The 23527-nt window shown below is 50.5% G+C and overlaps 1 protein-coding gene across 4 annotated transcripts in view; it reads left to right on the top strand.

Moving 5' to 3' along the window:
* Positions 1-23527, top strand: part of LOC147673082 (transducin-like enhancer protein 1) — a 190306-nt gene that overhangs the window by 83366 nt on the left and 83413 nt on the right. For all 4 annotated transcript variants that reach the window (XM_086946771.1, XM_086946770.1, XM_086946769.1 and 1 more), the window contains exons 4-5: positions 6616-6679; positions 8011-8055. In XM_086946771.1, the coding sequence (XP_086802897.1) occupies positions 6616-6679; positions 8011-8055 (109 nt within the window). The remainder of the gene's footprint in view (positions 1-6615; positions 6680-8010; positions 8056-23527) is intronic.

Below are 23527 nucleotides of genomic sequence, written 5' to 3'. Positions count from 1 at the left end.
CATAAAATGCGCCTACGTCGAGGCTCAATTGGCCATCGTTTGTGTCTACATATCCGCCTACCAACAAATGTCAGTGCACACTTTTCCACCAGACACACACCCCACCAGCCTTCAATGCACGCTTCCAGACACACACACACACACCACCAGCCGTCCGTGCACGATTTGCCACCAGGCGCACACACCACCAGCCATCAGTGCACGCTTTTACCAGGCATACACACCACCATCCGTCAGTGCACAATTTCTACACGCACACACACACACACACACACACACACACACACACACACACACACACACACACACACACACACCACCAGCCGCCAGTGCACGCTTTCACCAGGCACACACACCACCAGCCGTCAGTGCACGCTTTCACTAAGCATACACACCACCGGCCGTCAGTGCACGCTTTCACCAAGCATACACACCACCCGCCGTCAGTGCACACTCACCAGGCACACACACACACCCCAGCCATCCGTGAACAATTTCTACAGGCAAAAACACACCACCAGCTGTCAGTGCACGCTTTCACCAGGCACACACACCACCAGCCGTCAGTGCACTCTTTCACCAAGCATATACACCCCCGGCCGTCAGTGCACTCTTTCACCAAGCATATACACCACCGGCCGTCAGTGCGCTCTTTCACCAAGCACACACCACCAGCCATCAGTGCACAATTTCTACAGGAACACACACCACCAGCCGTCAGTGCACGCTTTCACCAGTCACACACCACCAGCCGTCAATGCAAGCTTCCACCAGGCACACACACACACCACCAGCCGCCAGTGCACGCTTCCACCAGGCACACACACACACCACCAGCCGCCAGTGCACGCTTCCACCAGGCACACACCCCACCAGCCATCAGTGCACGCTTCCACCAAGCACACACACCACCAGCCATCAATGCACAATTCCTACAGGCACACACACCACCAGCGCACATATCAATTGTTAACGCATCCACAATTAACTAATGTAGCAATCTCAGTATGACGCACTTTACTTTTAAACATATTCATCTAAAGAGCAGCATGCCACCATTGCTACAAAAAGAAATACACATTTTTTTGGTCTACAATTTATAGCCTTTTGTTGCAATTGGTGTTGCAATATTTCGCAATGCCAATAGCTCAAACTTAATGAATGCAAGACCTATTGCATTGCAAATGCTTGTTTCGTTTGTGTTCGATTTTTAGGTCTCGCCTGTCGATGCGCATGTGCATCGAGCAAGCGAGAGTATTGGGACTTATCCACTCTTTCCCCAACTTGCAAGGAATCGTGGCCTATCCTTGCAGTGCCCGTGACTTTTAAGCTCAATGCGCATTGAGCTTAAAAGCGCGTGCACGTCCGTCTTGTTTTACCCGCTCCGCCCCCTCCCCTTCCCGCCGTGTCGCATTTCTCCTCCCCTCTCCCCTCTCTTCCCTCCGTCTTGTTTATTTTACCCGCTCCGCCCCCTCCCCTTCCCGCCGTGTCGCATTTCTCCTCCCCCCTCCCCTCTCTTCCCTCCGTCTTGTTTTAGTACTGTCTGGCATTTAGTTTCTGTTGTAGGTTTCCCCGTCGACACGATTTGTTACATGGCTACGGTTTCCTTCACGCTCTTAATTGAATATTTTGTCTGGACATGCTGCGTTATCAGTTTAAGCTTTCGCATTTCAGAGCAGATGTTTTGTGTTCGTGCGATTCTTATACTTTTAGCCAAGCTGGTTTCTGGTAGCAAAGTTGCTGGCGTACATTTTTTCCATATGTTTGCGCATCGGTCACAGACTCGCAAATTATGTTTCCTAACCAGGTATAGTTATTCAGGCAGTTTTCTGATGTGTGGCCATTTGGTTATCCTCAATCTGCTTAGATGTTCGTTTATTTAAACCTGAAACAAGCAGAACATAACCTGACTAAAATAATCTTCTAGTCCTTTAGTATAGTGTAGCTTGGATTCAGTTTGTTGTATCCGTCCCCTTCCCGCCGTGTCGCATTTCTCCTCCCCCCTCCCCTCTCTTCCCTCCGTCTTGTTTGTTTACCCGCTCCGCCCCCGCCCCCTCCCCTGCCCGCCGTGTCGCATTTTTTTTTTAAATCCCCACTTCCCCCTCTTCATACTGCGTACAGGATGTTGTTCACTTCATCCACTGCACTGATCTATAAGGCTCCGTTGCCCACATACATGTGGAAGCCCCCTCTATCCTTCACTCCCCGCCTCAGTTTCCGTCGACCCTGAACCCGCCCCCTGATGTGTCCATGTCCGTGTCCAGCATGTCTAGCTGCCCTTCAGAGAGGTTTGTCTTCACGTCCTTGGCTCTGTGCTTGGTGCGGTAGGTGTTATTAGGAGCGCTGGAGTTAAACAGTTTGTCACGTGCGGCTTGTCATAAATAATATGACTAGCTGGCTTCCATCTTTTCCTCTGATAATATTGCGGCCCCTTTTGGACGAAGCGTCCACGCAGTTGATGGATAATTCAGTGGATTTCTTTTTGGGCCTAAATATTTTTTCCTGAGAATCGTAGGTAGAAACTGCTGTCCTATTTCAGAATACTCTGTCCGATGATCGACTGTGTCAAGTGAGCGCGGGAAAACTCGATGTGCCTTTTGTTAATTTACCCAAGCAGTCTATAGTTACGTTTGTTGTTATGACATGAGCTACATTTTTTAACAGCTTTAAAGTAGGCTACATTTTAGAAAGAAAGAGCTTAACTTCTGTATTGTAATAAGCCTGATTACAGATGATTTTACACGCGCCACTCCATAATCTAAGCTTTTGCTTGACAATTGTTAGGGTGGAATTCTGTACGAATGTAATGTGGAATAATCGTTTCCATTGTTACAGCACTGCAAAAAAACACAAGCGCTTTTTACTTATATACTGGCTTGTTAGCCAACGCCGTGGTTCTTGTTTGTCTACTTCAAAAGGATGGAATGCTAGGCAGGCCCTGTATGGATTTATACCTTTCACCTACAAATATTTGGAGAGAGCGTTTAAACAAACTATCTCGCATGCTATTACCATATGTTTTGGTAAACACACCACTGCAGCAAATTCTTTCAGTTCACTGCTGTGCTTGAAAAAAACCTTATCATCACCGGAATGCACATAATAAAAGAGGGGCACCTTTTATTATAAGTGTGCACATAGACTTTTTTGTGCTAAGTGCAAATTGCAACTTTTCAATAAATATTTTACTCTGAGTGATAGAAGGGGCTCTGTTAGTAAAAAGCTGTTACGTACTTTAGGATGCAATTTAATCACTTGTTGAGTAACATTTTAAACCCCTCACCCTCCCTCACCCTCACCCACCCTCACCCTCACTCACCCTCAACGCCTCACCCTCACTCACCCTCAACACCTCACACTCACTCACCCTCACCCTCTCTCACCCTCTACCCTCACTCACCCTCAATACCTCACCCTCACTCACCCTCACCCTCACTCACCCTCACCCTCACTCACCCTCACCCTCACTCTCACTCACCCTCACTCTCACTCACCCTCACTCTCACTCACCCTCACTCACCCTCACTCACCCTCACTCACCCACCCTCACCCACCCTCACCCACCCTCACCCACCCTCACTCACCCTCACTCACCCTCACTCACCCTCACTCACCCTCACTCACCCTCACTCACCCTCACTCACCCTCACTCACCCTCACTCACCCTCACTCACCCTCACTCTCACTCACCCTCACTCTCACTCACCCTCACTCACCCTCACTCACCCACCCTCACCCACCCTCACCCACCCTCACTCACCCTCACTCACCCTCACTCACCCTCACTCACCCTCACTCACCCTCACTCACCCTCACTCACCCTCACTCACCCTCACTCACCCTCACTCACCCTCACTCACCCTCACTCACTCACCCTCACTCACCCTCACTCACTCACCCTCACTCACCCTCACTCACTCACTCACCCTCACTCACTCACCCTCACTCACTCACTCACTCACCCTCACTCACTCACTCACTCACCCTCACTCACTCACCCTCACTCACTCACTCACTCACTCACCCTCACTCACTCACTCACCCTCACTCACTCACCCTCACTCACTCACCCTCACTCACTCACTCACCCTCACTCACTCACTCACCCTCACTCACTCACCCTCACTCACTCACCCTCACTCACTCACCCTCACTCACTCACCCTCACTCACTCACTCACCCTCACTCACTCACCCTCACTCACTCACCCTCACTCACTCACCCTCACTCACTCACCCTCACTCACTCACCCTCACTCACTCACTCACCCTCACTCACTCACCCTCACTCACTCACCCTCACTCACTCACCCTCACTCACTCACCCTCACTCACTCACCCTCACTCACTCACCCTCACTCACTCACCCTCACTCACTCACCCTCACTCACTCACCCTCACTCACTCACCCTCACTCACTCACCCTCACTCACTCACCCTCACTCACCCTCACTCACTCACTCACCCTCACTCACCCTCACTCACTCACCCTCACTCACTCACCCTCACTCACCCTCACTCACTCACCCTCACTCACCCTCAAACCCTCACCCTCACTCACTCACCCTCACTCACCCTCACTCACTCACCCTCACTCACTCACCCTCACTCACTCACTCACCCTCACTCACCCTCACTCACCCACCCTCACCCACCCTCACTCACCCTCACTCACCCTCACTCACCCTCACTCACCCTCACTCACCCTCACTCACCCTCACTCACCCTCACTCACCCTCACTCACCCTCACTCACCCTCACTCACCCTCACTCACCCTCACTCACCCTCACTCTCACTCACCCTCACTCTCACTCACCCTCACTCACCCTCACTCACCCACCCTCACCCACCCTCACTCACCCTCACTCACCCTCACTCACCCTCACTCACCCTCACTCACCCTCACTCACCCTCACTCACCCTCACTCACCCTCACTCACCCTCACTCACCCTCACTCACCCTCACTCACCCTCACTCACCCTCACTCACCCTCACTCACCCTCACTCACCCTCACTCACCCTCACTCACTCACCCTCACTCACTCACTCACTCACCCTCACTCACTCACTCACTCACTCACTCACTCACTCACCCTCACTCACTCACTCACTCACCCTCACTCACTCACTCACTCACCCTCACTCACTCACCCTCACTCACTCACTCACTCACTCACCCTCACTCACTCACTCACCCTCACTCACTCACTCACTCACTCACTCACTCACTCACTCACCCTCACTCACTCACCCTCACTCACTCACCCTCACTCACTCACCCTCACTCACTCACCCTCACTCACTCACTCACCCTCACTCACTCACCCTCACTCACTCACCCTCACTCACTCACCCTCACTCACTCACCCTCACTCACTCACCCTCACTCACTCACCCTCACTCACTCACCCTCACTCACTCACCCTCACTCACTCACCCTCACTCACTCACCCTCACTCACTCACCCTCACTCACTCACCCTCACTCACCCTCACTCACTCACTCACCCTCACTCACCCTCACTCACTCACCCTCACTCACTCACCCTCACTCACTCACCCTCACTCACTCACCCTCACTCACCCTCACTCACTCACCCTCACTCACCCTCAAACCCTCACCCTCACTCACTCACCCTCACTCACCCTCACTCACTCACCCTCACTCACCCTCAAACCCTCACCCTCACTCACCCTCACTCACCCACCCTCACTCACCCTCACTCACTCACCCTCACTCACCCTCAAACCCTCACCCTCACTCACCCTCACTCACCCACCCTCACCCTCAAACCCTCACCCTCACTCACCCTCAAACCCTCACCCACCCTCACCCACCCTCACCCTCAAACCCTCACCCACCCTCACCCTCAAACCCTCACTCACCCTCAAACCCTCACCCACCCTCACCCTCAAACCCTCACTCACCCTCACCCTCAAACCCTCACTCACCCTCACCCTCAAACCCTCACTCACCCTCAAACCCTCACTCACCCTCAAACCCTCACTCACCCTCAACCCCTCACTCACCCTCACTCACCCTCAACCCCTCACCCTCAAACCCTCACTCACCCTCACTCACCCTCAACCCCTCACCCACCCTCACCCTCAAACCCTCACTCACCCTCAAACCCTCACCCACCCTCACCCTCAAACCCTCACTCACCCTCACCCTCAAACCCTCACTCACCCTCAAACCCTCACCCACCCTCACCCTCAAACCCTCACTCACCCTCAAACCCTCACCCACCCTCACCCTCAAACCCTCACTCACCCTCAAACCCTCACCCACCCTCACTCACCCTCAACCCCTCACCCTCAAACCCTCACTCACCCTCACTCACCCTCAACCCCTCACCCTCACACAGTGCAATAGGTCTCGGAGCATTTGAGTTAGAGCTTTTAGAAATGTTTATGGCTTTTTTTTTTTAATTCTTTAGCATTGGCTACAGGAAACAAAAATGCTAAAGATTTACAAAAAAACCCATAAACAATTCTAAAAGCACTAACTCTAATGCTGCGAGACCTATTGCATTTCCAATGCTTGTTGGTCTTTGGTTCTTTCCTGACAAATGCTGCATCTTTGGTTTATTTGTTGTCTTTCTCTTCTTACAGCCTGAAGCTAGAATGTGAAAAACTTGCAACAGAAAAGACCGAAATCCAGAGGCATTATATCATGGTAAGTTTGTTGGATATGTGGGCAGCTGGCAAGAGCTTGAGTTGTGTAAGTGAAGGGTGTGTGTATCAATTTTTGGCTTGCAGTAACCGGAGGACTCTAGCTATTGGGTGCGCCTGCTGGTTTTTGGCTGGCAGGAGACTTCATGGTCTCGATAATGGGAGCATGTATCGGCTGGCCTGCGGCAGGAGCCTGAGTCATCTGGCTCATGGTTGCATCTGTTGGTTGGCTGTCAGGAACCTTAGTTGTCTGGATGACGCATGTGTTGGTTTGTTTGGGCAGAGACAGTTATCTGGCTGATGTATGTGTTGGTTGTCTGGCAGGAACCTGAGTTGTCTGGATGATGCGTGTTTCTGTTGGTTGGCAGGAGCCTGAGTCGTCTGGCTGACGTGTGTGTGTGTTGGTTGGTTGTCAGGCGCCTGAGTTGCATGGCTGATGGGTGCATGTATTGGTTGGTTGGCCATCTGGGAGGAGCCTGAGTCGTCTAGCTGAGGCTTGTGTTGGTTGGTTGGCAAGAGCCTGAGTTGTCTGGTTGATGGGTGCATGCATTGGTTTGTTGGTTGGTTGGTTGGTTGGCTGAAGCCTGAGTTGTCTGGTTGATGAGTGCATGTATTGGTTTGTTGGTTGGTTGGCAGGAGCCTGAGTTGTATGGCTGATGCATGTGTCTGTTGGTTGGCAGAAGCCTGGGTTGTATGGCTAATGCATGTGTCTGTTGGTTGGCAGGAGCCGGAGTTGTGTGGCTGATGTATATGTCTGTTGATTGGCAGGAGTCTGTGTTGTCTGGCTTATGCATGTGTCTGTTGGTTGGCAGGAGCCGGAGTTGTGTGGCTGATGTATATGTCTGTTGATTGGCAGGAGCCTGAGGTGTGTGGCTTATGCATGTGTCTGTTGGTTGGCAGGAGCCTGGGTTGTCTGGCTGATGGGTGTGTGTTTTCATTGGCTGCTTGGTGGGCGCCTGAGTTTTCTAGGTAATGAGTGTTTAAATTGGTTGGTTGACTTTCCAATACCCATTGACTATCTAGTAGTGGGGGCACCATGTGCTCACTGGCGGCACATGTTCTGACTGATGGACCCATGTGTGCTCGGGTGGACAGGCACAATTGTGTGTTGGCTGTTTGTATGTGTGCTGGCTGGCAGGTATGAGTGAGTGGTGGCTGTGTGTGTGTGTGCTTGCTTGCTGCCTGTGTGTGTGTACACTCAATCCCTGGTCTGGTTACTCTTCCCTACTCCACTTGACCTGGTAGCCTGCAGCATTGCCCCCCCTGCCATACCTCGACCCCTCCCCTTACAACACCCCCCTTCGTCGATGCTCACAATCTCCTTTTATTTTACAGTATTACGAAATGTCGTACGGGCTGAACATTGAGATGCACAAACAGGTAGGCCTCCTTTTCGTTCCTTCCTGTGTGCTGGGTTGTCTGCGGGTCTGGTTGTGTGTCTCTCTGTGCATTGTTGGTGTTGGGGGCAGTTGTGGACCCTGCAGATGCATGCCCACTCCCGCCCATTTACATATGACGGAGAGGGAATTCTTTAATTGTTTTTTTTACGACCATAAAAAATAACACTTAAAAAATTATTACAATATAAGTTCAAAACAATTTTGTGATAAAATACATCATAATATCTGGATATGTGCAAAAAAGATTCCTACTCCTTCAAAACCATGTTCACAAATTCACAGTAAAATGCATCAATATGACTAGGTCTGTACAAGATTTTCCAACTCATTCGTAACCATATTCACTGATTCAATGCCCGCTGTGTGTGTCAATCAAGGTTAAAAACTTTACACCACGACAAATTAAAATGGTTGATGATCCCCCCCCAAGCCCAGTGGGTGATGGTCTGCCTACAGGTACGAATGTTAAGCTCTTTTAAAATTGGTTTTAAAAGCGTTCTTCTCGCTTCACTGACTGTAGGACAAACGCACATCACGTGGCATAAGGACTCCTCATGATATCCACACAGTCTGCAACTTGCGCTGTGATATTTCCCTTTCCAACTTGGTTGCAAATCCTTGGTTTTGTGTGCTCCAAACCGATACAGCATATACTTCTTTTTTAGAAACAATCTGAAGTGAGCTGCTAGATAGTCTTGCGGTTTTAGTTTTACATAAGAATGTCACTGTCCAAGAATGATGTCTTTTTGCCACTACATTTTTGTTGTCTAGGAAAGGTCATTTTTTTGCAGCGCAATTGCATTAAATGGCATCTCTTAAAAGCCGCCCTCTCCATCTTACCGTCCCATGCCTCTTGAATGTCCAATTCCACCAAAGCTGTTCGTAGGTGGTGACCCCATGAATACAGGTTTTTTTTTTATCAAACTGGACTCTTATTTCGGTCCAGCGTAGATTGTTCAGGATACTGGGTTCCAAAGAGCGAAGTTTCCAACACAATTTCACAAAAACAGATTGCCTCTGGAATTACTGGTTTTGAAGTCCAGATTCCAGGCGAATCTGTGCTGGTGACACTTTTCTAGGGAGCTTAAAAACGGCCTTCTACACTTTTGTCTGTAAATCGTTTAAAATTCCAAATTCCCGACCATGCCGTATTTCCAATCCGTAAGCCAGAGCTGGGAGTAATTGTGCTGCTTTGTTTTTAAAATAGGTCTATAAGACGGGCGACTCAATTTTGTTTGTAGCTGTTTATATGCAAAAATTAAGGTTTGTGCCTTTGATCTTATTGCACTTTTCTGAACCGTAAAGGACATGCTTCGCCCTAAATTTATGCCCAAATACTTGTAAGTGCCAACTTCCTCTATCTCTTTACCCTTGGCACACTTGAATTGTTTTGGTCTAGGGCCTACTAAATGCACCACCTTTTTGTTTTTTTCCTGTTTCTCTCCAGCCCCTGACGGTCTAAGTACTTAGTCAGGTGGGCCTTGACTCTTTGTAAGCCAATAGGGGTTTGTCTTAGGACCACAATGTCGTCTGCATATTGCAGATACTGTATGTGGTCCTCTGCATATTTCGGGGGATGGCCATTCACTTTTGACAAATGGTTGATCAGGTCTACAAGGTACTAGTTAAAAAAGCTTGGGGCTAAAACACACCCCTGTTTCAGGCCGTTTTTTATATCCATCTCTGATGATGCTATGCTACCATCTCCCAGCTTCACCCGGGCCCATGTTTCACTATGGAGGGCTACTATGGAGTTAAAAGGTTGCTGCGGTACACCCCATCCTTTCAATTTTGCCCATAGTCGTTCACGTGGGACTCTGTCGAATGCCGATTTTAAGTCAATATGACATACAAATAGACCTAATTTCTTTAACCGGTCTCCTGCTGGTGACGGAAACACTCCGTCATCAGCCGCGGTCGCGCTGTGCTGATGACGGAGCGGTTCCGTCACGACCCGCCTGCGCAGCGCGGATTCCGCACCTGCGCTGAGCGTTCTATTGAGCGGGCGGGGCCGTGACGGAACCGCTCCGTCATGAGCACAGCGCAACTGTGACTGGTGACGGAGCGGTTCCGTCACCAGCATGGGCTCGCCGCGCGGCCCCCCGCCCCCTTAGCACTGCGGCGGAATATTTATTTATTTTATTTATTTAGTGTTTTCAATAGCGCGAACAAGACCCAGCGTAGGATGTCATAGTGCTTTACAGTAGAGATTCATCAGTTGTTAATGTTTCATACTTCAGTTTAGCATATAGACATATATACATTCAATAATACAGTTGTCAGGCACAGTTAAAATACGATGCTCATCTTTGTCCATGATCCAGCGTGGAGTGACATAGCTTATAAAATATTGTTTCGTCCGTCATAAAGATCAGCACTTTGGAAGAGTATATAGATGAATATACATTCAATAAAAACTTTGGCTAGGATAGCAGGACTCCCCTAAGGTCTTTATGGAAGAAATTTGCTCATAAAGTATGATTCTGCTTCCTTTTTGAAGGTTGCAATGGATGTAATTCTTCTGATGTTTGGTGGGAGTGCATTCCAGATTCTCGGTGCTGCTCCTGAGAATGCTCGGTTATATGTCTTTTTCTTGTAGAAGCGAGCCTGTTTCAAAAGAAAGTCTGATTTGCTCCTGGAAGGTCTGTTACCTCCTGATGGCGTAGGTTTCTGGGCCAGGTAACCTGGAGTTTTGTGGTGAATTGCATTATGGGTGATACATGCCAATTTGAATTGAATTCTTGCTTCTACTAGCAACCAGTTTAGCATTTTCAGGTGAGGTGAGATGTGGTCGAATTTTTTTGAACCTGCTATCAGTCTTGTGGCTGCATTAAGACCGACTTTTAATAGCCGCCGCAGTGAAGGGGTTAAGATTGCTTTTTTCGTAAGGAGTGCTATGGCTGCCAAGTTTGTGCTTGTGCCTATTCCTTGCCTAAAACCGGTTTGATATTTGGGAATTGTACCTTTCTCCTCCATCCATTCCTGTAGATCTAGTAATAAACAGGAAGCATACCTAAAGTGTTGCATCGACATCCGTCGGGGCTGTGAGCCTTTAATTACTCGGCTCATTGCGATTACCATTTTTTATATATAGGATGAAATAAGCTCCCTCTCCAAGATTTAATGATCTTGTTTTGAGAATACAAATAATTTACATATGGTTTTTGCGGCCTTGTGTAGCGGCTTCCAGTGTTTCCTTCTTTGGTGTTGTTACTCAAGCGCCCAAGCGCTCGGTGGCCCTGATTGGCGCTATAGAAGCCTCAGCCATCTCCTGAAGAGCGCCCATGGCGTCTGAGCCTTCAATGCGAAGCCCTCCCTGTCCCCCCTCCTGTCATCAACCATTGGGGGGGGGGGGCTGGGGCCCCCCACCCTCGTACCCAGGCCTGCCTCCAGCCCTGGAAGGGGGGGGGGGCACCTGCTTCTCCCCCCACAGGGCCTGACTGGGAACCAAAACCGGCCCTGGCAAAGTGCTCGGCCTGCTCCCCCTCCCCACTCGGCGGGGTTGGAGGTGCCGCCGAGCACTTTGTTAGGGCCAGTTTTCGGCCGATTTTGTTGCAGGGCCGATTTTGTAGCTATGCTGCAAAAACGGCCCTGTAACAAAATCGGCCCCCAGGGGCTCAAAACCGGCCCCCACCCTTGCGGCGCACCGGGGGATTGCCCGGTGCCCGCTATGGCCAGTCTGGGCCTGCTCCCCCCCCCCTCTCCCCCCCCCTCCCCCAGGCAGCGATGCGACACGTCCTCAGGTGTCTGGGCCCTGCTGTCTGTCGCACGTGCGCGCTGTTCTATTTCAGAAGGAAATGCCGGGATGAATTTTTTAAAAGCCTTTAATTATGTAAGCGCGGCTCTGCAGTGCGCGCTGCCGGCAGCTGGCCTCTTTCCTGCTCCGGTGCCAATGTATTGCTGATAATCCACATTAGGCTCTTCAGAGCCCCCGGGAGGGGCCGTCGCGAGAGTCAAAAAAGCCGGGACGATTAGAAAGCTGAAATGTCTTTTTAAGCTGCACTTCGGTTTCATTAAAACCCAGTTTCGGTGCCGGGGACTCGGAGGCCGTGATGGGTTTCTCAGGCGTGGAGGGCGTGAGATCAGAGGAGGCTTCTGGGGTGGTAGTGGGGGGCTGTAGGGATGAAGGTGGGTGCAAGGCAGCAGGGCGGGCAGTTGTACCGAATAAAACCTATGCAAGGAGTCGAGGTGGGTGGGGAGATCGGAGCGGTGTGCAGGCTGCTGCTGGGGGGGGGGAAAGGTATGTACAAGCTAGTAGGACGGGCGGTTGTTCCTAATTAAACATGTTCCATGGGTTTGGGAGATGGGAGTCTGAGGAGTGTGGTGCTTGTAGGGGTAGGTCCGATGTGTCTTGGCTTCCGGGTAATATTGACTAGGCATGAGCAAAATGTTCACTATGGTGGCATAATCTTGGTAATTTACGACATTTCGCGTTATGCTAATTACGAGAAATTTCGCTATTATTCCTATCATGGGAATAACGCGAACAAACAGAACGCCATCTTTTTTGTAAATTTCACTTGTGATTTTTAGCATTTTCCTTGTTTATTGGGCGAGACGAGCCTTCCTACGCGAGGACACATTTCACTTCTAATATTGCAGTAAGTTCCAGCTCTGTTTTCCGTGTACTTTCCCTGAAGTTTTTTGTAATGACTCAAAAGAAAATTACGCAAATGTCGGGCATTTCTAGCGCCAACGTGCTTATTTCCCCAACTGTCTTGTTTCTTAAAAACTGTGGCAATAGAAAAAAATCATAACTACAGAGTGTCTGATACTCACAACTGTACACTAGGGGTTTATTTCAAGTTTTAATACTGTAAAACCCACCCTCACCTCTGCCCCGGAACACCTGATGCGGGGGAAGCGGATGATAAACAAAACAAAAAATAACTTGCTTTCTAGCTGCTTCCTTGCCGCGTCTCTCCTCCCTCGTCCCTCTGCAACAGGAAACACACCCCGGCTTCCCGTAGCCAATCTCAACCCTGCAATGCAGCGTTGTGATTGGTCTGAGCGCTGTGGTTCGGCGCTCAGACGGGGAGTGGGGGCCTGGGCATGTTCTCCACGCAGGCTGTAATGCAGCCATCTTGGGGACCATTCAAAGGGCTAACCAGGCATGCACACCTGGAGTGGGCAAACCACACACCCTGGCCTGAGAGCAGCCCGCACGCAAAGCTGCAGGGCAAAATAAAATGATAATGCCAGTTTTATTTTTACTTTTTTGCATTGCCAAAAAGCAGTGGGGCGACGCTCTTGTGAAAAGCACTCTTACACTTTCTCCCACTTAGACTCCAAGACCTGGAACAGCCTCCCACTTCACCTCAGGACCTCCCCCTCCCTGCAGGAATTGAGGAAAGAGCCCATGGCCTGGCTGTTCAACTCACTCCACGGAGCAGCGTCGAGCACCGGTGCCTGGATACCCTCGCGAGTGATTCGCAGCGCTTTACAAATCCCATTTGATTGATGCGGTCACTGGGTCCAGTTTTTGCAAAATAAAACTGCACATAAAGTCAATCAAAATTCCCTTCGAAGACGGCACGGAGCCTGAAACTTGGTTGCAGTGTTTATTTCCTCACTGTGCCCCTCCAGACCGAGACCAATCCTACGCTGACCAGCCTCGGCCTGCCGTAGTAGGAACAGTCCAGCCCGGGCTGCGTCCCCAGAGCTGGGAACTCAAGCCACCCCAGGCTGGATTCAGCCTTTTGGGCCTCGTCCGTGAGGCGCTGTTGAGTCCTGTGGGCACCTGACCATGACTGGGCACACCTGTGGCCTATAAGACGTCATCACACCTAGAAAAAGAAGAAAGAGCTGCTGGATTCCTTGAATTCATTACAGCCTCCGGCCAGTTCTCCTCGTTCCCGTCCACCTATTTTCCCCCGCTCCAGACAGGGACCAGTCCCATGCAAATGCACCTTGGTACTGCTCCACTGGGATGGTCTGCCACCCAGGCCTCTTGTCTGAGGCTCTGGCACTGGATAACGATGGCCTGTGTGTGTCCGGCGGGGACCGTGCTCTCTGTTCTATGTGGAGCTGGGGGTCCCACCTTGAGTCCTATTCACAGGCCTACTCCTGGCCTGCGCTATATGTGGTAACCGACCCCGGCTCGCCTCCCTGTCACCCCCACCCTCTCATTGAGTATATTATCCTCCAATCCGGGACGGGAAAGGACTTAATTATTTTGTAATGCTAATTAATTTTGTTGAGATATATTAGGTTAATCAGTACTTAATATAGCACAAACTGCTCTCCTCCGAAGAGGCAGCTCGGCGTTGTGCCGGCAGTCGATAGAAAGAGCGACAGATCAGAATAACCAGGTTTCGAGATGTTTTTGAAGCCTTTTAAATCGGTGCATGAGCCAATGTACAGGGGCAGTCTATTCCAATGATGGGCGGTAAGCTAAGCGAAGGCCTGGCTGCTGTGTTTCAATGTATGGATATGACGTGGGCATAGTAGGAGTTTATTTTTTTGGCCTTGGGTTTCAGTCTGGACGGTGAAGGTGGGTTTTTTGTATAGGGAGCTAGTGACGAACTCTTAGCGAGGGGGCCGACGGCAGCTTGTAGACCTGATGGGCCGCCGTGTTCTGGACTACCTGCACTTGGAGAGAGGGAATTCGTCGGATGCTAGTAGTCAAGCATGTCCATAGTCAAGGAGACAGATTATGAGTGCTTGGGTGAGGGTCTTTCTTGGAAGCCACTGGAAAATTCTCCTAAGGAGGCGCATTGTTCCGAAACAGGTGCCACATATGGCTAAGACCTGATCTTTCATAGATGGGACAGCATCCAAACGGACACCTACGCTTCTAGCTGTTTTGCTAGGGGAAGGTGTGGAGCCTTGCTCAGTGGGCACCAACCATTGGACCAGTGCCACTGAGCTTTCCCAAATAGGAGAACCTCTGTTTTGTATCCATTTAGTAGAAGACTGTCCACGGACGTCCAAGTGGTGCTTTTCCTCATGCAGGCGATGAATCTATGTTTTGACATTTTCAATGTCCTGACCCAAGCAGATGACAAATTGGACAGGAAAGACTTGAAAAAAACACAGGATCTGGCTATCTGGCAAGGGGTGCTACATAGATCTTCTTCTAAAGCGTAGGGCTTAAGGACCAGCCTTGAGGAACCACCCTTGTCCAGCAGAGGATCGTAGATTGTAAGGTGCCCATGGAAACCATTTGGGTCCGACCCTTCAGAAAGTCTTTCAGCCTGTCCAGGGCAATTCCCCGGATAACTTTCTCATGGGGACAAAGATCAAGATGGAATCCTTTTCTTCGGGATGAAGCCCACTAGCCTTTAATTGAGAGCCTTCCGGGCCCTAAAAGGGTGACAGGATATTATATTACACTGACTATTCACCCTACTCCTGCATTTCTACATCTAACTTGTTCTCTGCTTCTCATCTTTTTCCTCCCTTAACCCCTCTCTTCCCATTCCCTCCCCTTTCCTCTCTTTTTCCCCCTCACCCGGGTGCTTGTAGATGCAAGTATAGATTCCCTGTTTGCTTTCCCTCTGTTTGTTTCTTTTTGTCATGTTGTATTTCTCTGCCCCCCCTTAACCTGCTGACCATTCTGTGTACTAATGCGTGGACATGCGTGTCCTCCTTGATACTCCCCTTTAAGGGCTCCTGTCTCGTGGGACCACCACATGCTACGTACCTAGCTGTTAGTTTGATCTTACACTGTATTTTTCAGTATAGTTTTGCTGTTTCACATATTGTACCTTATGTCCCCTGTCTCTCCTTCCCCTACACACTGGTTTGTTTTAATCTTCCAATGAAGAGCTGTGAAACAAAAAGGTTGCAATGTGAGACTGTATCAAATGCCGCTGACAGGTCAAGAAGCACCAGCATTGCTGGAGCCCCGGCGGCGTCCAGAGACCGCCCGGTTGAATTCACTGCTGCTGCTGAAGCAGCTTCTGTGCTGCAGGAGGCTCGGCAGTCTGACTGAGGCATCCAGGAGACGGTGTGGCTGCAAGCTAGTGCAAAGCGGTTTACAGACATGGGGCTCAAGGACTTTGCAAGATCAGTGAGGACACTGTTCCGTGATAATAGGTGCATGTATGTCACCCAAATGGGTGTCATACATGTACCCATTATCATGGAACTTTGTCCTCACTGATCTTGCTGTTGTTTGAGGAGCACGGACACTGGACTTCAACGAGCTCCTTGCCTGCCCCCCCCCTTTTTTTTGTTGAATCACTCAAGGCCTCTGCCCATCAGAGGAAGAGGCAATGTAGGGTGATTATCGGCTTTTTTAAGAAGGGCGTGGCGCGAGTTGATTTCCATTCTTGGGGATCAGCAGCACGGATCAAACATCGGTTACACAAAGATGCGTTGATGGGGCGCGAAGGGTGGATAGAGTGGACATTAGACATGGCGGGCAGAGGTGGGAGGAAGAGACAGATTTGGCCTCAACTAACCAATCTAGTCGCTGAGTTTGGGAGACTTCCAAAGGATTGCCGGGGGGGGGGGGGCAGAAGAGATTCATAGGGCAAGCATTGGATGGAGGTGTGACGTTGCTAGGGAAGTCCGATGAATGTTGACAATGTTAGTGTCCAAATGGATTGTCGTGGTGAGCATTGTCTGAGCGGCTGGAAGGGTTGAAGGACATGCGAGAGGTTTTGTGAGTTCCTCAATCCTGTTGATGGTATATTGTCTGGTGGCTGCCCTGATCCTGCTGGGAAAGGCACCTAGGGCTCGTTTGAAGTTTTGTTTGATCAGTAGCTGATTTTTTTTGAAGCCCTCCATTTTCGGTCCAGCCTTCTGCAGCTTGATTGGACGAGCCTTCGCTCGGCTCTGTGCCGGCGGGCATGGTATCTGTTGGATTGTATGATGTGTTGTTTGTATGGAACACCTTTATTCAGAGCTTGAGAGAGGGACTCTTGGAATGTAGCTCGGGTGGAGTTTATATTCTGCGCATTATCCAAATTAGGTGCACAAAGCTGAATTGAGGGTCTCGAGATCCACCTGCCTCCGTGGTCTTGACCTCGAGCAATGTTCAATTATAGGCTTCGAAAGGAGGGCAGCAGGAGGGATCTGGAATTTGATGATAATGAGGCCGGTTCAAGTTAAAAGTTCTGGAGTGTCTTTGCTGGAAGGCGTAAGCCCAGGTCACTGGAAGGCGTAAGCCCAGGTCACTGGAAGGCGTAAGCCCAGGTCACTGGAAGGCGTAAGCCCAGGCCACTGGAAGGCGTAAGCCCAGGCCACTGGAAGGCGTAAGCCCAGGCCACTGGAAGGCGTAAGCCCAGGCCACTGGAAGGCGCAAGCCCAGGTCACTGGAAGGCGCAAGCCCAGGTCACTGGAAGGCGTAAGCCCAGGTCACTGGAAGGTGTAAGCCCAGGTCACTGGAAGGCGTAAGCCCAGGTCACTGGAAGGCGTAAGCCCGGGCCACTGGAAGGCGTAAGCCCGGGCCACTGGAAGGCGTAAGCCCGGGCCACTGGAAGGCGTAAGCCCGGGCCACTGGAAGGCGTAAGCCCGGGCCACTGGAAGGCGTAAGCCCGGGCTACTGGAAGGCGTAAGCCCGGGCCACTGGAAGGGGTAAGCCCGGGCCACTGGAAGGGGTAAGCCCGGGCCACTGGAAGGGGTAAGCCCGGGTCACTGGAAGGGGTAAGCCCGGGTCACTGGAAGGGGTAAGCCCGGGTCACTGGAAGGGGTAAGCCCGGGTCACTGGAAGGGGTAAGCCCGGGTCACTGGAAGGGGTAAGCCCGGGTCACTGGAAGGGGTAAGCCCGGGTCACTGGAAGGGGTAAGCCCGGGTCACTGGAAGGGGTAAGCCCGGGTCACTGGAAGGGGTAAGCCCGGGTCACTGGAAGGGGTAAGCCCGGGTCACTGGAAGGGGTAAGCCCGGTAAGGTGTAGGCCTAGCAATTTGATATCAGACAGTAGGAGCGATACGTCTGGGTCGGTAGCTAGTTCTGCGTGGTAGTTGGAATCTGCTACTAAGAGAAAATTCTCCATGGAGTGTACGTGAAGCGCTAGTTTGAGCCTGGGGGACAATAGGCCCACATCGCACCCCATCTCAAGAAACGACGCAGACTCCTGATCCAGAAGAGATGCCGGTTCAAGATGCTGATCCACACATACAAAGCCCGGCACAACAAAGGACCAGCGTACATCAGCCAACGCCTGACCTTCCACCAACCGCCTAGACCGCTTCGCTCAGCTTCGCTCAGCTTCCCTCTCCCTCTCAGACACGCCACGGATCCCCCGAGCCAACCGCGGAGGGTGCTCCTTCTTTCACCTGGCAACCAAGGCGTGGAACAACCTCCCGCTGCATCTCGGGCCGCACCCTCGCTCCAGCAATTCAGAAGAGAGCCAAAGACCCGGATGTTTGCGTGATCAAATCTCCACGCAGCAGTAAACCGCTCCAGCGCCTCGAGCCGCTAGGAGTGAACTGCCATGCCATGTAAATGTATGATTGATTGATTAATTGATAGAGTAATGCGCTTTTCTGTATATCGCCATGGGGGGGGGGGTTGGTCTTGTAGTCGAGGAAAGCTAAGGGAATAGCAGGGAGGGTGAACCAATGCAGCCAGGTTTCCGTAATAAAGCAAATATCTGGTTGCAAAGATGTAAACAAATAGTTTTGTTGCACGTTTGGGGACAGACCTTGCATTACAATCGTCCTCTTAGTCCTGAGGGTCTGAGCTGGGGCTCCGGAGGTGGACCACTTATAATGTCCTTGAGTCTAGAGGAAGGGGTTAATAAGTTGCATGGCCTGGTGGTGGTGAGGCGAAGTTAGGTCTAACAATCTGAGGGGGTCATTTCCCTGGGGGCGGGGGGGGGGGTTGTGGCAGTGATGATGGTGGGCATGAAGTTGAGTGTTGGTGAAACTGGGGAGAGGGCGAAGGGGCCCCTCAGCTCTTTGGCGGGGAGCTGAGAGAGAGGTTTGCAGCTGCAGCCTGCTCTGAGCTCCTGCACTGACCCAGGACTGAAGAGAAACAAAGTCACACAAGGTCACAGGGGGTTCAGAGGAAGAGGAGCTGGGAGAGAGTAGAGTGGAGCAGTCGAGTGGGCACTCCCAGGTCTAGTGGAGTCACGGATTTTCTGCCTGGTGAAATGCGGAGCACAGATCGAAGGGTGATGGGCTCTCTCCGCCGGCTGCATGCACAGGATCACAGAGCACTTCAGCATATTCCGTGCTGCGCTTACCTTTCAACCCTCGTGTCTCCCAGTCCCTGGCGTGTTGGTCTTGCCTGATGTCTCCATGCTTGGCACACTGGCCCCCGGTTGTCTCCCTGCACATGGTTCATTGCCTCGCGTGTCTCCTGTACACGGTGCACAGCCCCAGGTCTCCCAGTACATGGTGTGCAGACCCAGGTGTCTTCAGTACACGGTACTACACTGCGCGCAGCCCCGGGTGTCTTCAGTACGTGTTCGCTTGACACAGAGATGTCTCCCAGTACATGGTCTGTCGGCTCCGGTGTCTCTCCATGTAGATCTCATTTATTCTTGTGAGTTTTACAGGGCGTGCTGTTACCACGGGGTGTCCTGGTTCTGTAAAGCATCTGTGCAATAAAGACCCAAGGGCCGTTTGTGCAAAATTTAGGGATTGCAGTTTTCTGATGGCGATTCTCACCGAATCCCAGTTAGAAAATCGCAAATTCCGAATGTACAAAAACATACGCCTGTTAAATAGCGATCCCTTGTGGGTCGCAAATCGACCTCATGAATATTAATGAAGTTAGTGCAGAGTGTGACCCCCATTAGGAATAGCAGTAATCACAGGGATGGTGGCCTACTGGGGTCAGCAGACCACCATGTCTGCGATTGGTTTTTAATAAAGCATTATTTTTTTAAATGTAGCCAGTTTGCTTTATAGGAAAACAATTCAGAAAAGGGGGTGGTGATGGACAGAGTATCTGAATTAAGCAGAACACTCATACCCAGTCAACAGATCAGGGCTTGATCCATCACCGTTATTTATCTCACTGCCCCATCCCAGCTCAGAACCTGGCTACATGCAAATTAGTCTGTCCCTGGCCCAGTGCATCATGGGAACAGGGCAGACCAAACTACCAAGCCATATTCTTTTACTGGAAAGGAAACAAGCTTCCGGGGACTGGTTTTTGGCATTACAGCCGTCTTCGGCCCGGCTTGCTTGAATCCTGATGGTGTAGTGAGCAAGGGACTCACGTCTGAGCATACCCTTCCACGCTTGTGGTGGACAAAACGATTCAGAAAAGGAGGTGGTGATGGACAGAGTATCTGAATTAAGCAGAACACTCGTACTGTCTCCGGAAGCTTGTTTCCTTTCCAGTAAAAGAATTGGCTTGGTAGTTTGGTCTGCCCTGTTCCCATGATGCACTGGGCCAGGGACAGACTAATTTGCATGTAGCCAGGTTCTGAGCTGGGATGGTGCAGTGAGCTAAAAAACGGTGATGGATCAAGCCCTGATCTTTTGGACTGGGTAAGAGTGGTCTGCTTAATTCAGATACTCTGTCCATCACCACCCCCTTTTCTGAATATTTATAGGAAAACGGGCTTGCTTTAAAAAAAATTAAAAAAATGAAACCTTCAAGTTTTCATTTTTAGGAGTAGGCGCTGGTCCGTTGCGCCGTTGCCTTATCTTAAAAAATATTTCTTTCAACATTCACAAAGGTGGAGTCCCTTGGACCCTTTCCCTTTTGCTAATGGTTCGCACTTGCTTTGAGTTGTCAGTGAAACATGAATACGGTAGTGGCTGGCAACATTTAAATACGGTGGGGCGCGATGCCCAACAAACCCACCATATACATGTTGCTTTGCTTGGGGGTCCGGTTGCAGTCTCTCTCTTCTCTCCTCCGCACTGACTTAGCCGGAAAGGAAAGGACTTCCTCCCTTGTACAACATGAAACCAACCAATCTGATTGGTTGGAGCAGGCTAACCCTCGCTCATTGAGGATGGGGGCCTGCGGCTGCGACCCCATGCTCTTTCTCAGCCAGATTGGCTGCTCTGAAGTGTGCACGTCAGATTGGCGGCTGGCTAATCTGGCCTGCGCCCTGGCAGGGGGCTGAAGTAATAGTGCAATTGCACGAATCAGCCCCGCCCCCTGCCCTTGTGCTGTAACAGTGCAAGCCTGCCACACACTATAAAATGGTATTTATTACCATGTTATGAATGTGTGTGACTGCTGCCCTCGCAGCAGGCGGGGCGACGCTCCTTCGCCATAATGGGTGAGCCGCCCCTGCAAGAATGTTTTGCTGCTGTTTCTCGATTGCAAAACATTCATACACACCTCTGCGATTTGGTATTTGGAAAGGATACCCTAAACACGCCCCTTCCAATCACTGGATTGCTAATCCAAATTGGAATTTGGTAACAAGTAAACGAATCGAAATGTGGTATTTGTACATTCAAAATCACTTGTATGCAGCCCATCGGGTGATGCTGTGAATCGGTGGGTTTCCTACAGCAAAAAAGTTTTACATATATGTCCCCAAGTAGTACTGAAGGCAGCAGGGTTTTTAACGCCCTATGGAGCCTAAGGTAGCTACTCCATGTACGAACCTGCTGTGGGGTGGACTCCCAATGTGTAGGTGTTGGTGAAGAGAAGGATCGACCTCTGTACCGGGTACCACTACCTTTAGGCGCAGTTAAAATACCGCAGGAGGGTGAGCCGAGTGCTGTAGGTGGGCGGTAGCACTGAAGGAGAGCGGATACTGATCTTTCGACTGCAGCCTACGTGTAGGCTCGCGAATTATGCTTTTTTAAGAAACCGAATGGAGGATGAAAAAAGAAATTGCAAGAGTGAGATAAAGATACAGGAAGAGCAGGGTCACGGAAGAAAGAGGCATGAGGTGGAATCAAGACCAGGCAGCCTCAGTATTCATGAGATGAAGAGACAGGAAGTGTAGGGGGGGGAGAAAGAGGCATGAGGTGGAATCAAGACCAGGCAGCCGCGGTATTCATGAGATGAGAGACGGGAAGTGTAGGGGGTGGAAGAGAGGCATGAGGTGGAATCAAGACCAGGCAGCCTCAGTATTCATGAGATAAAGAGACAGGAAGTGTAGGGGGGAAGAAAGAGGCATGAGGTGGAATCAAGACCAGGCAGCCTCAGTATTCATGAGATGAAGAGACAGGAAGTGTAGGGGGTGGAAGAAAGAGGCGTGAGGTGGAATCAAGACCAGGCAGCCTCGGTATTCAGCAGCCCCTGGATTCAGAAAATCTTTAGGCCTCTGCACTTTTTTCCTTTTAACACACATGAAAATATATCTGAACTCTGGCGTTACTTCTTTGATCAGATAAGTATTTAAAATTCCCTTTAATCTTTTAAATTTTTTATTGTAACACGATTTTGGGCAGTGTGCGCTATATTTTGATAGGAAGCGGCAGTGAATCTGCAGAACTCTGCACCCAGGAGCTGCTCTTGAGACCGCAAACAGTTTTGGTAACACCATGTAGTGCTGACTGAGTGTATAGCGCCTCGTATCTCTCTCGGCTGCCTCCTAGGCCCGGTGCTGTTCTGGGTGCATCTAAAATCCCATAGGTAGCAGTGCTAAAGGTGTTTGGGGTATCTTTACATGTTGGGGGTTACAGGACCGGTTGTGTCCTGTATAATGCAGGCCTACAGATTACAGGATGAGGTGTTTCCTGTATTCACATCTACCCAAGGACGCTGGAATGATGCAGCAGGGTGACCCCAAGTCTGCGGCATGGCTGTCAGTAACATGGCAAGAGAGCCACAGTTTGTGGCCGAATGCAGCATATTTGTTTAATAGTGTTACTGTATTTTGTTGTCATATTTACACATTGGTAATACTGTCTTTGCAAAGATGTCACCTCATTAGTACCAGTTAACAACCAGAAACAGAAATAAACAACTGAAAGGTGCTCAGTTAACCTTCGCGAAGGGCCTTCCACTGCGCATCAACATGTGTTGCTATGTTTTCACTAACTTTTGATCCTTTTGAGCTGGAAACACTTTTTGTTGTTGTTGCAAAATCTGCAGATTATTTTTCGGCAAAGTTTGGATTATGCGTCAATTCCATAAATATGCTGAAGGCGCAGAATCGCATAATTCCAGTGGACCTCCCGGGTGCAGGAGTAGCCGCGCTCTTTATAAAGACAGGCCTTCAATACCCGGTATAAACGCAGGCCTTCAATACCCAGTATAAACGCAGGCCTCCAATACCCGGTATAAACGCAGGCCTTCAATACCCGCGCAGGCCTTCAATACCCGGTATAAACGCAGGCCTCCGATACCCTGTATAAACGCAGGCCTCCGATACCCTGTATAAACGCAGGCCTCCGATACCCTGTATAAACGCAGGCCTCCGATACCCTGTATAAACGCAGGCCTCCGATACCCGGTATAAACGCAGGCCTCCGATACCCGGTATAAACGCAGGCCTCCGATACCCGGTATAAACGCAGGCCTCCGATACCCGGTATAAACGCAGGCCTCCGATACCCGGTATAAACGCAGGCCTCCGATACCCGGTATAAACGCAGGCCTCCGATACCCGGTATAAACGCAGGCCTCCG

This window comes from Lissotriton vulgaris, chromosome 12, assembly GCF_964263255.1.
Source record: "Lissotriton vulgaris chromosome 12, aLisVul1.2, whole genome shotgun sequence".
Classification (NCBI taxonomy): domain Eukaryota; kingdom Metazoa; phylum Chordata; class Amphibia; order Caudata; family Salamandridae; genus Lissotriton; species Lissotriton vulgaris.
Note: the sequence above shows the minus strand (reverse complement) of the source record. Positions and strands in the feature narration are given on the sequence as shown.